The 17,064-nt window shown below is 38.7% G+C and overlaps 2 protein-coding genes across 2 annotated transcripts; both read left to right on the plus strand.

Moving 5' to 3' along the window:
• Positions 1-639: 639 nt before the first annotated feature.
• syt12 (synaptotagmin XII) lies at positions 640-9,666 on the plus strand. The gene is made up of 8 exons (XM_056739199.1): positions 640-882; positions 4,691-4,741; positions 4,835-5,028; positions 5,667-6,044; positions 6,118-6,333; positions 7,565-7,685; positions 7,771-7,904; positions 7,984-9,666. The coding sequence occupies exons 2-8, from the start codon at positions 4,699-4,701 to the stop codon at positions 8,155-8,157; spliced, it is 1,260 nt and encodes a 419-aa protein (XP_056595177.1). The 5' UTR covers positions 640-882; positions 4,691-4,698; the 3' UTR covers positions 8,158-9,666.
• Positions 9,667-10,637: 971 nt separating this feature from the next.
• LOC130414269 (catalase) lies at positions 10,638-16,505 on the plus strand. The gene is made up of 13 exons (XM_056740098.1): positions 10,638-10,863; positions 12,925-13,096; positions 13,219-13,329; positions 13,725-13,855; positions 14,005-14,109; positions 14,190-14,315; positions 14,409-14,600; positions 14,707-14,859; positions 15,043-15,181; positions 15,326-15,456; positions 15,540-15,647; positions 15,802-15,885; positions 15,966-16,505. The coding sequence occupies exons 1-13, from the start codon at positions 10,801-10,803 to the stop codon at positions 16,026-16,028; spliced, it is 1,578 nt and encodes a 525-aa protein (XP_056596076.1). The 5' UTR covers positions 10,638-10,800; the 3' UTR covers positions 16,029-16,505.
• Positions 16,506-17,064: the final 559 nt, after the last annotated feature.

A 17,064-nucleotide genomic window follows, 5' to 3' on the forward strand; every position in this document is an offset into this window, starting at 1 on the left:
GTATAGTCGCTGTTGGCGTATCATTTCCGGCCACTTGAGGGCGCTCGTGAGACCGAATCAGATTAGAAATATTTACATATAATTCGTATAAATATAGTTTTAGTAAACAGTCACTTATACAAGAGGTAACATCATTACATATCACACAGTTTATGATCTCAGCTTGTTACTTTTAATATGTTGGCTGCATAATACATGTTTTGAAATAGTTATTGATAATATGGTTCTTTCGCCATCCGTCACATTTGCTTTCATATGTAACATTTCGGTTTAATTTTAACCATAAATTATAAATATAAAACATCCATCTTATCTATGATCAAGTTTGTTCAAGTAGGCTTCCTCGGCTTGGTAAAAAACAACACGCATGAATATTGTAAAAATTCAGTATAATTCTATTCTGGCCATCTGATACCTTTATCTTAAATGTATATTACTGTTTTATGTCAAATTATCCATAAAATCCGTTGTATGTTATTTTTAAGTTGTTTTTATTAAAACAGCACTTTTTGTTTAGAAGTAAATAATAGAGAAATACGTCTTTTGGCAGCGCGTTTGACTTTATGTACGGCGCCGCACAATTAGATTTAATTGAAGATTAGTCTGCGCGCGCTCTCGCGTGTTTGCGTGCGCGCGTATATGTGTGTGTTGTAGGTGCTGAAGTTGCATTGCAGGGGTGGGACTCCTGCATTCACATCTTCTTCATCATGCGCAACGGAAAACACACACACATCAGATCTAATAACACATATCTGATCTGACCCGAGCACTCACGCGCATCTATCAGATCTAATCGGATCGTGCACACGCATCTGATGCTTTAGTGCATGATAATTGATGGATGAAAGTGTGCACGAGAGGGAGAAACAGAGACTCCTAAAGGTAAGCACAGAGATAAGCGCTCATAATCGCATGTGTTTGAGAGTATGTATGATCTCTCATAGTTATGTTATCGCGATGTAATTATCAATTGCATTAATATTTAGAGATTTTGTCGTAATGCGTGTCAGAATTGTTTAATGATGTTGCGATATTACGTCCCAATAGGTGAGATCATGTTGTTATGCAATACTGTCGTTGATTTCTGTCTGTTGGAGATGAAGTTCGGCCCGTTCACGTGCTGGTACTGATGCAGTGCGCGTGCCCGCGGCCAGCTGGTTGTCATGGTCACCGTAATGAGCCCCTCTTGGGGGTGGGGGGGTGTTGGTCATTAATTTAACACCCAAGGGTCAAATAAAACACACTGCAGCCTTTTAAACTACAGCAATGAAATGAAAAGTCAAGTGTGTGTCTGTGCGAAGTGCTAAGTGCACATGCTGTGTTGTGTTCTGATTTATGTCTGTTGTAAGTCAGCTGTGCATGCGTTGTGTTATTCTCTGTTGTGTGTTTGTTGTGCACTTATTTTGTGGTCTGTTGTCAGTTCTGTGTGTATGTTAAGTGCACATACTTTACTTTGTTGTGTGTTGTTTATGTGCCTGTGTGTTGTGTTCTAGACTGGTACATGTTTTGTGTGTTTGATTTGTGTTGATGTTTGTCTTGTGTACTATATGTATTGTGCATTTGTTGTCTGTTGTGTTCTGTTCGTGTTGTGTGTGTGTCTTTTGTTGTCTTTTGTTTAGTTGTGGTTGTGCATTTGTGTGTGTGTGTGTTGTGTTTTGTTTAGTTGTGGTTGTGCATTTGTGTGTGTTTGTCTGTGTGTGTTGTGCTATCAGCTTTTTTGTTTGTTGTGCTCTGTTGTTTTTCTGTTATACTGTGTGTGTGTCTCCGTGTGTTTTGTCTTGTTTGTGTTTTGCATCTCCCTGTTGTGTTTCTTTGTTGTGTGTTATGCATCACTATGTGTCTATATTGTGCTTAGAAGTGTTGTTCATCCGTTTTGTGCTTAGTTGTGTTCTTCTGTGTGTCTTTTCTTCCATCTTGTATTTGTTGTGCATCTGTTTTGTGTCCCTGTTGTGTTCTGGTGTTTCATTTGTGCTCTCCGTTGCGTGACTGTTATGTGAGTGTGTTGTTCTTTTAAAGCTATAAACCCAAAAATACTTGCGCAGAGACTCTGGGTCTGCTGTCGGGTCTCCGAGCGCCTTGTTCTGCAGGAGGCATCTGACTCCCTGTTGTGCGCTTGTGTTTCAGTGAAAGTGTTATTATGAGTCATTCTGGAGATTAAAAGCACACTTGATTTATTAGCGTTTGCTTCCTTCAGACCTGCGCGTAGAGAAGCTGACAGTGCAGACTTCACCCCCCACCGGCCCTCCGCAGCACCACTTCTGTTGTAAAAGAGCCTCTATTTCATCTCCAGTGAATGCAGCGCTGTCCGGCGGAAAATAATCATTCCTGAATCATGAGTGCGACGGGATCGCTCAAAGCATCTTGATTAGCTCTGGTGATTTAGGGGCAGTGTCGCAAAACTCCAGATGGACTCCAACAACCGCTCGTGCAGTTACGGGCACTTGTAATTTCAGACCTCGTTGGCTTCTCAGATGATCAAATTCATCATGTGTTGCGGCCTTCTATATTTGCTTTAGGATGTTTCTTGCTTAAATGTTGACCAGATTTAAATTATTGAGCTTCAAGATGAATCATTCATCCATAAATAAAAGTCCGTTCTTTATTTACACTTGACTGAGGACTTGGTTGAGAAAGAAGTAAATCGTTTCTTTCCATAAACTAAAGCTTGACTGCTCAAATTTCTATTCACTTTTATTTATTTTCTTTCAGATAACATCAGGGTTTAAGATGTGACGGTATATTTTATGTTGGTAAAATTACATCCTTAACCGAGTATTACACATACACTTGAAGTGATACTTCACCAAAAAATGAAAATTCTGCCATAGTGTTATTATGACAGTGAATAGTGAGATCTGACATTCTTCCAAATATCTTCCTGGTGAGTAAATGATGACAGAATTTTCATTTTTGGGTGAAGTATCATTTCAACTAGACTCTCAGTTATTCTGGAAACCTCTGATATAAAAAAGCTACATGATTGTGTTTTCTCTAAGAGATGAAGGTTTATTGTGTGCCATTTGGGAAATTATTTTTGGATATTGGCTTCACCATCCAGACATCATCACAGCGTTCTGTGTTCCAAGCTCTGTGTGTGTGTGTGTATGTGCATCCATCTGTGTTCCTGTAGTTATTACAGACAGAGCGTGGGCAGTTACACACACTCTAGCTTTGGAAAAATTTATGTTGATTTTAATGACAGTGCGACTTCAACACAAGTTCATTAAAGTGACAGAACACACACACACACACATACTGTACATTCATTAAAACCCGCATGCACACACAAAACAGACTGACACACACATTCACACACTGTACATTGATTAACACACACACACGCACACAAAACAGACTTTGGTATGTATTCATTTACACACATAATACACAAATTACATATTTACCTACCTCAGCCATTAGGTTTTAGATGTCTATTGTGTGTGTGTGTGTGTGCGCGCACACACGCTTGTGTCAGTCTGTGTTTGTCGTATTAGTCTGTTTTGTATGTGTGAGAGTCTTTTTGTGATTGGGAAATCGGTGTATGTGTTTGAGTCTGTGTGTAAGCAATAAGCATGTGCGTCTGTGAAATCAATGTGTTGGAGTGTGTGTGTGTGTATATCCTTGTGTGTGAATGAATTTAAACATATGTACGTATGTCTGTTTTCTGTATGTGTGTAAGAGTGTGTGTGTGTGTGTGTGTGTAGGTGTGTGTGGGTGTGCAAGTGTGTAAGTTGGTATGTGAGTCCTTGTGTGTGAGTGTGTAAGTCGGTGTGTGAGTCTCTGTGTGTGTGAAAGTGTGTAAGTCGGTGTGTGAGTCTCTGTGTGTGCGTGGTTGCGTAAGTTGGTGTGTGAGTCTCTGTGTGTGTGTACAAGGGTGTAAGTCGGTGTGTGAGTCTATGTGTGTGCTTGAGTGTGTGTAAGTCGCTGTGTGAGTCTCTGTGTGCGCGTGAGTGTTTGTGCGAGTGTGTGAGATGGTGTGTCAATCTGTGTGTGTGTGTGTGTGAGTGTGTCAGTCGTTTTGTGAGTCTCTTTGTGTGTGTGGGTGAGTGTTTGTGCGAGTGTGTAAGTCGGTGTGTGTTTGTATAAGTCTGTTTGCGTGTGTTCGTGGCGTTCCGCTCTTAGCTTCTTTAATTGGCTGCTTGTCATAATCTCTGCAGAACTTTCATCTGATTACCCACAAGTCCCGGCTGACTCACAGCACACACGCCTCTCACTGCGTTTACTTTTAGACCAAACATGATACTTCCTGTGTGAAGTGTCTCTCGCTGGATTTGATATATAACACAGTTGCTGCATTCATTACCTCTACAGAAATGTACCGTGGTAACCATAGTGTCAGTCAAGCTGAACCGTTATTTAACTACACAACTGGAGCAACGTCTCATTAGAAACATTGTTGTCCATAAATTCATCTGTTATCCGATCAGGCTGATCTTCTGAAGGGCCACGGGAGAGCTGGAGTCTATCCCATAACCCCAGGGATCTTCAAATAATATTTTCCTAATGTTGATTACATGTTTTTTTGACATGATACCTTAGTCATACTGTGTTTCTTTAGAAGTACTGTACCATGCAGATACATGAATATTGATCTTACACCATTACTGTACCATGATACATTCAAAGCACTTATTATAATGGGGCTGCTTATATTTTCTATATATTGTAGTAAATGTGTTGTGTGTTTCAGGTGGCAGTATGTCTGTGCAGGGTCAGGATATTTCAGAATATCATCTGAGCGGTAAGAAAGACACATTCATATGTGATAATGTTTAATATGAATTCATCTAAAAGACTTTCTGATTTTATTTCTGTGTTTGTTTGTGTGTGTCAGTGGTGTTGGATCCTCCTGGCTGGGAGGTGTGTTTGTATGTGTTCGGGTTCTTGGTTCTGTTCGCTGTGGTTATAGCGAATCTGTGGAAATTATATAAATCCGGATCCTTCCCGACTCCATCACCGTTTCCAAACTTCAACTACCGGTACCTGCAGGAAAAATATGGCTCGTCCAACTCAGAGATCAGACAGAAGGTAATAAAACTCGTTCTTGAGGGGACAGTTCATCCAGAACAACAATTGAGTCATTATTACTATTGTTGATCATTTAGATATAAAAATGATGCTTATATGTCTAGAATAATCGAGTATTAAATTGATTAAAGGAAATGAAGAGAAAAGGTTGATATGCTTAAAAGTCAGTAGCTTGAAATCGCGGTCATTAAAATGTTTAAATGTTTTGCCTTTTCTTTCTTGAAATTTGTTATGTGATGTTAATTTTTTTTTATGTTTAATATCACAATATTTACCTGGATCACAAAACCAGTCTTAGGAAGCATGGGAACATTTTTAGTAAAAGACAAAAATTGATCAATGGGTCAAATTGATAGATTTTTTTATGCCAAAAATCATTCGTATATTAAGTAAAGATCATGTTCCATAAAGATATTTTGCAAATTTCCTACCTTAAATTTGTAAAAAACTGTTTATCTCTGCCAGATCCTATATTTATTTATCAATAGAAATCTTAATTTTTTTAGTTGATGTAAAAATGTTGTTGTCTAGAGTCACATATGTTCTGTTATTTGAATCTCAAAATAACTACAAAGCAAGAGAAAATAATATATCTTAATTGATATTTTATGATCCTCAACTCGTTTTTTCCCATGTAGCGTGTTGCAGCTAACAACCAGCGGAGAGTGTCCTCAGCGAGTCGGAAACCCAGTCTCCAGCTGTTGGACACCCCCGATGGGTTTCGAGACCTGGGGACGTTGGAGCTGATGAGCCGAGAGCTGGATCCCAGCGGCACCCTGAATCGCTCCATGTCCTCCGAATCGCTGTGTTCCATCTCATCTGTCGCTCAAACCTTCGGCCATGACTTCACGGTGGGGCAGCTGGAGGTCACGCTGGAGCTGGACTCTCGAACCTCGTCTCTCATCGTCTCGCTGCACCAGGGTAAAGATCTGCTGGAGAAGGAGGAGGAGAACTTCCTTGGGTGCTACATCAGCGTCATGCTGGTTCCTCAGCAGATCAGTCTGGGGGCCACAAAGGTATACATCTGTAATCATACCTGTTTTTAATGATCTTATCAAAATCTTTAAACTGTGTTTGTCTCGACTGCAGGTTCAGAGAAACGCCTTCACCGTGGTGTTCGAAGAGCGCTTCTCTGTTCCATTCGAGTCTGTGAATCTGGAGGAGAACAGTCTGAGGTTCTCTACGTTCGGGGTAGATTCAGATGAACGGAACATCAGTGCTGGAGAAGCTGAACTTAAACTGTCAGATCTGGATCTATCCTTCAGGCCGTTTAACGCTTGGCTCTACCTACAGGACCTGAATAAGGTGCCGTGAGCGTAACTAAATTTAAAAGATACAAATGAATGAAAAAGAGAACCAGTATATGTGTGTGATTAGCGTATGAAACCACATATGCTTTTAGGTCAAATATAGATCAAGCAATTGTTTTTTACGAAAAAAACTGAAACTTTCGAGAAATTTCAACAAAAGTTTAGGTTTCATGTAGGCACTAAAATGTTTAACTGAAATTAAATAAAAACTTAACAAAAAATAATAATCATGAATTGTAAATTTCAAATAATTTATAATAAACAAAAAAAGTAAATAAATATATATATATCTTTTTTTATAACTCTACCAATGTAAAAAATTAACAAGGGCTGTCAAACGGTTAATCACGATTAATCGGGTCCATAAGAAAAGTTTTGTTTACAAAACATCTGTCTGTGTACTATGCATATTCATTTTGTATTTATACATGTTTATATTTAAGAAAAATATAAAATACAAAAAAAATGTTAATATATCATTTCAATTATTGGTAAATCTAAATAAATACATCTAAATATTTATGTGTGTGTATATGTAAGTTTTTGTGTTTATAAACATAGACATTTATTATGTAAGCACAAACTTTTATTCTGGATGTGATTAATCGTGATTTATCGTTTGACATCCCTAAAATAAATAAATAAAACAAAAGGACTTGCAAAATCGCTAAAAATTGCAAACTAAAATAAATGAAAAAAAACGAAAGTATAAAAATAGAAGCTAACTCAAAATATTAATGCAAATACAATAAAACAGAAAATAAAACTATAACAACTCTATAAAGAATAAATATAGATGACAAATAAGATTTTTTTATGCATTTTTAAAGTGAAGGCAGTCAAAAACATCTAAATATATTACAGTTTTGAACATTTTATCACTTTCTCACTGTGTTTATCAATGTTATAAAGCAAAACATCACAAAAACGTAAAGGTTGTAATCAAAGGCAGATAAACGTTTAGACATTATTGCATAACCTACCTAAATTATTTGAAATTATATATATTTATTATATTAAAATATTAACCTATAGATTTTCCTCAATTTATGTCATGGTTCCTAGTTAAGAATGACTGTCATAAAAGCTAAAATGTGTTGTCATGTAATCTGATGTCATTTTTCCATTTGTCGTGTAGGGGCAGTGTTGCCTAACTGTTAAAGATCAGAGATGAGAACCTATTCTTAAAAGTTTTAAAATGGTCTCTTCTGTCTGGTTTTGCTCAGGCTGTGGATGCTGTTGGTGAGATACTGTTGTCTCTCAGCTATCTGCCAACGGCAGAGCGTCTCACCGTGGTCGTGGCCAAAGCAAAGAACCTGGTCTGGACTAATGGAAAGACCATGGCAGGTGTGAGACTGACCTGTGACTTATTTCGACATCTATTTAAAAACATGCACTCATCCAGAACGTTCTCTCTTTCTAATGTTAACAGATCCGTTTGTGAAAGTCTACCTTCTTCAAGATGGGAGAAAGATCAGTAAAAAGAAAACCTCCATGAAAAGAGATGACACAAACCCCATCTTCAATGAGGCCATGATCTTCTCAGTACCTGCCATCGTCCTACAGGTGAAAGCATCTACTTGTCTGTCTGTCTGTTTATTTATCTCTAATTTTTTGTGAGTAAGACCGTTTGGGTTTTCTTCAGGAGCTTTCTCTGAGAGTGACGGTCGCTGAGAGCACAGAGGATGGGCGAGGTGAAAACGTAGGTCATGTGATCATTGGACCGGAGGCCAGTGGAATGGGAATAACCCACTGGAACCAGATGCTGGCCACCCTGCGGAAACCGGTTTCAATGTGGCACCCGCTCCGGAGGACCTAATTCTTGACTTTTGACCCCTAACCTCTGACTCTCATCTGCATGGTGCCTAATGTCTAACAGTCTAAGACGTTTGAACCTTGATCAACCTTGAGTCCCAAAGCAACCGTGTGGTCTCACACACAGCAGACAGGGGACAGATGGATCAATAAAGGAGATGGAAATCATTTTAGTGGCTCAGGATGACTCGTCTGCTCCTGGAAGGGTCTATGAAATCCAGGTTTTATTATCCAGGTTAAATCCATTTGTAGATATTGATAACAGGGTGGCTGATAATCTTCTGTAGTTATGGGGTGGTCATACGCAGGTAGCAGTAGCCACATACTGTTGAGCTAGATATTTAAAGCATTAAAAGAACGAGAAATTGGCTTTAAATATATTTTGAGGAGTTGAGTACTATTATTTTCTCAGCTTGAAAAAGAAAAGGCATACTAACAAATTTGGGGTTGTCTATCCCTTTCCTCAGGCAAGTGTAATGACACGTATTAGCCTAATGGTGGCACCATTGAGCAGCATTGATTTTTTTCCCAACAAGACTCTTTTCTTTCCCATTTTGGCTTTGATGTCATTTAAAATCAAAGCACCAAACTCTCTTTAACTTTCAATAATACATTCTACAACTAGGGGGCGCTGTGCAAAGACGTTCATTATATGAAAAATACTTTAAAATATTTTATGAATCACTATTTATTTAAATTCTAAAATCCAAAATTGGGCAGATTTGTTTCATGTGTGTCAAAACCTTCAGTTCACAATGATTATGTTGTTTAGTGTGGTTGAAGAATGTTTTTGCCCATATAGACAATTTACATTATACTATAAAAATGTAAAAACGATAAAGTAATGTATTTATCATTTTGCAAACATTTGTATGTGTCAAATCCAAATGAAAAGGAGCGCAATCATTTTTATCAAAATATTTATTGTTGGACGTTAAATATAGTTAGTAAACATAGTCAAATTAAACCATATACTGTATGTAGTGCAAGTAACTACAAAACAACGTACAGTACAATGATCGTACAATAAGTAGTTTTAAATTTTTTCATTAAAACATGTAATTTGTATTTTTGTACACATTACACTCCCCAACCCTTTCCATTCACATTTCCATATTCCAGTTCTTTGACTTCTCTTTGGCAAAACAGAAAATCCCCCCAAAAATGTTCAGACTGCCGCAATAATGAAACCTTCTGATGACAGAATGTACAAACGTCAAAATCTGTGAATGACATCCTGACCACAGCGAACACGTTTTTTCTTGCAGATCTCAGATCTCTTACAGATGCCGGTTCACTTTTACTAACAATATTTCAAGCTTGACACCATTGAACTTCATTCCGTGCCAAATTCACTCTAATAGAAGCAATATTCTCATTTGCAGAAGACATCTGATGTTGGTGAACTTTACAGATTTAAATGCTAAGACATACAATGCATGCACATGTAATGTACGACATAATGCAATCGATTGAATTGTTTGAATAAAAATGCTTTGTGTGGTTTGTTTCATATCATTGTTTTCTTTTTTTTATTTGACAAAGTAACGTTTGATATTATATGTGACCCTGGATCACAAAACCACTCTTAAGTAGCACGGGAACATTTTTAGTAAAAGACAAAAATTCATTGTAGGGGTCAAAATTATTCATTTTTCTTTTATGCTAAAAATCATTAGGATATTAAGTTAAGATGATATTCCATGAAGATATTTTGTACATTTCCTACCTTAAATATATAAAAACTTTAATTTTGTGAGTGGATGGCCTGCTACATTGCCTCTGATTAACAACTTCAAAGGCCATTTTCTCAATATTTAGATTTTTTTGCATTCCAGAGTTTTAAAAGGTTGTATCTCAGCCAGATATTGTCCTATTCTAACAACTCAACATCAATAGAAAACTTATTTATTCAACTTTCAGATCATGTCAATATCTCAATTTCGAAAAATTGACCCACACGACTGGTTTCGTTGTCCAGGGTCACATATTAGATGTGCAAGAAAGGAATGTCTTTTGTAATGTAAATAATATTAAAGGGAAATTAAAATTCTGTCATAATTTACTCACTCCCATGTAATTTCAAACCTATATAGCTTTCTTTCTTCTGAACACAAAAGAAGATATTTTGAAGAATGTCATGCTCCCCCATTCACTTGCACTGGTTGTGTCGTTTTTGGTTATCAACATTCTTTTGTGTTCTGCAGAAGAAAGGATGTCATACAGGTTTGAAATGACAAGAGGGTGTGTAAATTGTGAGATATTTTTTGGGTGTGTTGTTATTTCAACAGAGCTACCAAATATCAAAATGTCATGGAAATCTGCCATCAATGAAAAAGGTAGCAGAATCCATCACGTACTACTTGATATAGAAATGTTTGAAATGCACAATATGTTGAATACAAAACAATGTAGAAACATATAATGAATATATTCTGAAAAGGAGGGGTCTGCGTCTGTCACCCTGCCAGTGCCACCATGTTTAATTCAGACTGGCTGCGAGTTAGGGGTGGAGACCAGTGGAGGGTTGAAGTACAAGAAACGACATTATACAACCCCAATAAAAGCCATACTTCAGTTCAGACTCAGTGTATGTTTAGATCATAGGACACAGTGTCGTACTGTCAGAAACTCAGCGAGCTTCACAATGGCCGACAGAGAAAAGGCGACGGATCAGATGAAGCTGTGGAAGGAAGGTCGCGGCTCTCAGGTCTGATGCACATCTAATATACATTATTAAATATAAAGTGGGTTTTAAATGGTCATGTTCAAGCTTGTGCTAAACTCTGCATTGCGCTGAGAGAAATTGTGCGCAAGGTCGTGAGGTTTTAGTGCACAAACACGGAGTGTATATTGAGTAAAAATATGCTTAAAGGAGTTCGAGTGTTGCAATATTAAAAACAATTATTCAGCTGTGAAACCGTGATATTGAGATCGCGGTGACTTCATGTTGTGCAAAACATCACAGCAAGAACACGTGATGCATCTCGAACACGCCTCAAGGCACCGAATGCGTTAATGTAAAAAGTATAGATATTCAACACGCGAACGGGCTGTTTTGAACTCTGAATCCTTTGAGAACATACAAACATTTAAAGGTTTGTTTCACACAGAACGGTTGTTTATGTGGGTCACGTTTACATTACATTCTATATAAAAGAAAGTGATATCCCGCCCCTCGAACGACGGCTTTCAAACGCGATTTGCCGCTGACATTGCTGACACCGCTCTCAACCAATCAAATAGCACCTGCAGACATAGGCCTCCGCGCATTTATGCAACCAAGACGTTCACCCAGTTTTTGTTCCAACAACAGTTGAACTTTAACCAGATAACAAGATGGTTATTTAATCTCCATATTCAGGCCACTGGAACACCAGAGTCTTGTGAAATTATTGTTATTTTAGTTTTATTTACACATTCAATAAACAACAATGGAAAATCGCATCAATATGAATCAAGTGTTTTTTATTGGTTTTAATGGAAACCTCAATGGTTCTATTGATGGGATGTTATCTGGCAGGTGTAAACTGATAGAAACCTCCCTGATAGCACACATACATCTGGTTTACGTCTATTTGACATCTGCATTTACATCTGCATCTAAAAAACATAGTTTGCTCATCTGCAATACGTCTCAGAGATGTCCGCTGTCAGACATCATATAGACCTCTAGAAGATGTCTGTGAGATGTTTATGATTAAGAATGGATGTGAAGCTGCTCTTTCTAAGATCTTTAGCAGACGTATTACAGACGTTCAGACGTCTCATAGACGTATTGCAGATGAGCAAACTACATATTGCAGATGTCTTGCAGATGTAAATGCAGACGTCAAATAGACGTAAGCCAGATGGATTGTGCTATGTGAGCCTTTAAATCCTTCTTTTATGAAGCCCTTTATAAAGTACATTTTCATAAGAGTTTTTGTAATGCAAGCCATTAGGTTTGCATGTAAATAGCCATGAAATGCATTCTAGTTTTGGCAGCAAAAAGACATACACTTTTAGAAATTACACATTTTTTGCGGGTTTTTCCTGTCTCAAAATGAGGCGGAGCTGGTGCCATCCTTATCTTGTGCAAACACGCACGGGTGGTCCTTCCGAACCTTAAAGTGACTTAACCAAACACTTTACATATCAAAACATAAAAATTTGATGAAAACAATGTTTTTTGAGTTATATAAAACATCACTTTTATTCAACCAAATAGAAATGTTTTGCTTTTTGTCGTTTTCAACTAACTTTTCAGGCCACAACAGCCAATTAAAGGGTAACTCCTTATTAATGACTCACCCTCAAGTACCCTCTAAACTAACCAGTGTTACTTAATGAGCGAAGCTCATTCACATCCTGTGATCTCTTGCTGCTCACTGAGCTTTGAATGATTCACTAAGCTCAATTATTCGCTAGTGATTGAAAAGAGATCAAACGAATCGGTTCAAACGAGTCATTTGATTGCGAGTCGTTCTGATCGCAATTTGCGTTCACACTGGCAGTATAACGCTGATTCAGCGAGCCAACTGCACTGCTTAAAACATTACAATGATGTACGCCGAGTTAATTTGAGAAAACATTGAAGAAATGGACACAAATGACAGTTTGTTGACACAATACACGCAGTGATTTGGGGAAGACACTTGACATAACTTTGGCGAGTCTGAGGCGGCACGAAATTTGACGGAGGCGGCCACCTCCAATTTTTCTATGCAGGAAAAAACCTGTTTAGTAAAATGACGTTGTTTCATACTGTCATGTTTTGGTTTTGTCTCAGCGGCCGGACGTCCTGACCACTGGAGGTGGTGTCCCGATCGGTGATAAACTAAATTCGATGACGGCCGGTCCTCGTGGACCCCTCCTGGTGCAGGACGTGGTCTTTACTGATGAGATGGCACACTTTGACCGAGAGCGGATCCCAGAGAGAGTCGTGCATGCCAAAGGAGCAGGCCAGTGTGAACACACACACACAATTTTTGTGTTTCTTGCACCACAATTGGGCTGAATCCATCAAAATAATTAAATAGCAATGCAACTTAATGTTATATTAAAATGAATCTTCTATTTACAGGAGCGTTTGGTTATTTTGAAGTGACACATGACATCACACGCTATTGCAAGGCCAAAGTGTTCGAGCATGTGGGAAAGACAACGCCCATAGCTGTGCGCTTCTCCACCGTGGGTACGTCTCTGTGTGAAATTGTGAAGCGAAAGATGATTGTTATATCACATACCGGGGTTGGGAGAATGTTTTTGGGCTGTCAGGGTTTGAAATGCAAATGAAGACATAACGCAAGTCCTGACACGGAGATGTCCTGACATGATATTGAGCCAGATGGTTTTGTAAGAGGGTAAAGAACACATGCAGAAGGGTTGTACGGACACTCCAGCTTAAATTAACTAAAGCTGGAAGAATAATATTTATATCTCCTATCATTCCCAGAAAAAAAATACTTTAAGGATTTTTACACCCCTCCTCACACAAACATACACACACAAACACAATCAGTCTCCTCTATGTAAGTATACAGTAAGCTTCTAGTTTTAATATGTGGTTTTGTGCTGGTTTTTTTGTAGCGGGTGAGCTTGGGTCTGCAGATACGGTGCGAGACCCTCGTGGGTTTGCTGTGAAGTTTTACACTGAAGAGGGAAACTGGGACCTTACGGGAAACAACACCCCCATCTTCTTCATCAGAGATGCTCTTCTGGTAAGAGACACGCGTGCAAATACACATTCACACGCATGCAGTTGATCTATTTCGATGTTTTAATCTATCCTTATTTTGTTCATCGTGTTATTTTTACATTAGAACAATAAACCAATTCACGTTTTAAAAGTTTGTATCTGTGTGTGTAGTTTCCGTCCTTCATCCACTCTCAAAAGCGGAATCCACAGACTCATCTGAAGGACCCGGATATGGTTTGGGATTTCTGGAGTCTGCGTCCAGAATCTTTACATCAGGTACAACTGAAACCTCGTACACGCCTGCGTTCTGATGATCTCACGGAGCGTCTCGATCATGTTTATATGTGTATGTGCAGGTGTCTTTCCTGTTCAGCGATCGGGGGATTCCAGACGGCTTCCGTTTTATGAACGGATATGGATCACACACCTTCAAACTCGTCAACTCGGAGGGGAATCCTGTTTACTGTAAATTCCACTTCAAGGTCATTTCTGTGTGCATGTGTTTGTGCGCAAAAAGTAACAGCATCACAGTCCTATACAACATATTTGAAACTATGCAAAACTTTCTTTTGCAGACTGACCTGGGCATTAAGAATCTGACAGTGGAGGAGGCGGACCGCCTGGCTTCTTCCGACCCAGATTACGCCACCAGAGATCTCTACAACGCCATCGCCAATGGCAACTTTCCATCTTGGACCTTCTACATCCAGGTCATGACATTTGAGCAGGCTGAGAACTGGAAGTGGAACCCGTTTGATTTGACTAAGGTACCAGCATTGCGTCTGCTGACCTGTGGAGAGAAACTGTGCTAAAAAGAGATTTTCAGAATTTGGTAAAACCGGTACGGATGATTCGTGAATGATTGTGTTTCAGGTTTGGTCTCATAATGACTTCCCTCTGATTCCTGCGGGCCGTTTGGTGCTAAACCGAAACGCTTTGAACTATTTCGCTGAAGTCGAGCAGCTCGCATTCGATCCCAGTAACATGCCGCCCGGCATCGAGCCCAGCCCGGACAAGATGCTGCAGGTATACTTTTATCACGAGTGTCTCTTAATGTAGTGAGCTAACTACTTAGACTGTATTTTTAGGTGTCATAGGTACGTTTGGACACCCTTTTATTAGCCCAGAATGTAAATTGCTTGGTATTAAAGGATTAATGACAATTACAAGAAGTTCTAGAATGACTAAATAGTATGTTTTCTGCTTCAGGGCCGTCTTTTCTCTTACCCAGACACACACCGCCACCGGCTGGGTGCCAATTACCTCCAGCTGCCTGTCAACTGCCCCTACCGTGCCCGAATTGCTAACTACCAGAGAGACGGCCCCATGTGCCTGAATGACAACCAGGGTGAGTGATGCACATGAAAGCCAATGCAGCGGCGTAATCCAACATCAGTGAGTTATGTAAATGAGGGGTGTTGTTAAAAATGTGAACTAGCTCTTAGCCTTTTACTGTATTGAAATGTTAAACAGTTCCTGATTTATCCTGCAGGGGGAGCTCCCAACTACCACCCCAACAGCTTCAGCGCTCCAGATGTCCAGCCACGCTTCATGGAGTCCAAATTTCAAGTGTCTCCTGATGTGGGCAGATACAACAGCGCAGACGATGACAATGTGACTCAGGTGCGTAAACAAAATGCGAGCACGGTCATAAATTTAGACGCGCATGTAAAGCACTGATATTTCTGCTCTGTTTTGTTGCGCAGGTGCGTACGTTCTTCACTCAGGTGTTGAACGAAGCCGAGCGAGAGCGTCTGTGTCAGAATATGGCCGGACACCTAAAAGGAGCTCAGCTGTTCATTCAGAAGCGGATGGTGAGGATCTTTAACGTGTCGTTTATAGCCTTATGTATTTATAAATAAGAATTAATTTAAACTTTTATATATATATTACTTGTATATAAATATGACTTTTTAAATATTGAACTTTTTTGGTTCAATAAAATGTCTCCATTTTGTTTTTGTGCAGGTTCAGAACCTGATGGTTGTACATCGGGATTACGGGACCCGTGTTCAGAATCTCCTGGATAAATACAACGCAGAAGGAAAGAAGGTACAAAAGACACAATGGGTCACATACAGTTATTTGTCGTTTTAGTGCACGGCATTCATTTCGACTCTCTGTTTGTCTAGAATACCATTCATGTTTATTCTCGTGGTGGAGCATCCGCTGTGGCTGCAGCTTCCAAGATGTGAAATACACTTATACAGCTTCCAAGATGTGCGCCCGTCTGCACACAAACACGCCAAGCAAATACTCGTGCTCATACACACATGAGTACTTTGAATGCGTTGTGCCACTGCGCCGTAAGTCAAATGTAATTAATGCATCAGATTTCTTAACGGAATAGTCTTGAGTTCAACCAATAAGAGGCCTTTAATGCACGAATCAGCATAAAAGCATGAAGCTTAACATAATTAACTTAGTTTTGATTTTGTGCATAATAAGGAATAACCTAAAAAGTGAATGTTTGTTTTTTCATTTAGAATAAATTCTGTGCAAGCTTTTTGATTTTCTGTTTCATCACAGAATAAGTAAAAATAATCGTCCGTCCATTTTGCCTTAGCCGGATGTAACTTATTTCTCATGAAATGAATGTGAATATTTTTGTCATTTTATAATGTAACCAATGAAGTTTATAATAAACAAAAAATTAATACATAAGTAATAAATCTGTACGAGTTGTGGTTTCATTTGAAATCTTGGTTGTTTCCTTTATTACCGTTTGTGTTTTGGTTTATCATTATTCTCAATGTTTGAAGAACTTGAAAAATCATCTTAAAATCTCGTACATGCACACCCCAGTGATGCCTTCTCACAAACATGAATGAGATCTACAGCAAAAGACAAGCTTATCAGTGACAATAGGAAACAGAGGTATAATATTGCTTATATTGGTTCTTATTTAGTCCTTTTAGAAGTAATTTTGTCGGTTACACTTTGACTTTTCTGATGATTACAGATCCGTTTGTTAAAGGCTGAAAAGGACTAAGGAACCACATTTTAATGATGCCATGATCTTCTCAGTACCTTCCATCCTCCTTCATGTAATGAATTGAATGATTATATTTGTAACTGTATTTGTTTAATATAAACTATAATGGTCTCTGTGGTCCTCTAATGGAATTTGTTTTGTTGAAGGGTTGTTACCAGCTGTGTGTTTACAATGACACAAAGTTTGCCTTCCTCCAGGGGGCACATGGCGACTGAAAAAAAGCAGAATTCTCGCTA

The sequence above is a fragment of the Triplophysa dalaica genome, chromosome 24, assembly GCF_015846415.1.
Source record: "Triplophysa dalaica isolate WHDGS20190420 chromosome 24, ASM1584641v1, whole genome shotgun sequence".
In the NCBI taxonomy this organism is placed as follows: domain Eukaryota; kingdom Metazoa; phylum Chordata; class Actinopteri; order Cypriniformes; family Nemacheilidae; genus Triplophysa; species Triplophysa dalaica.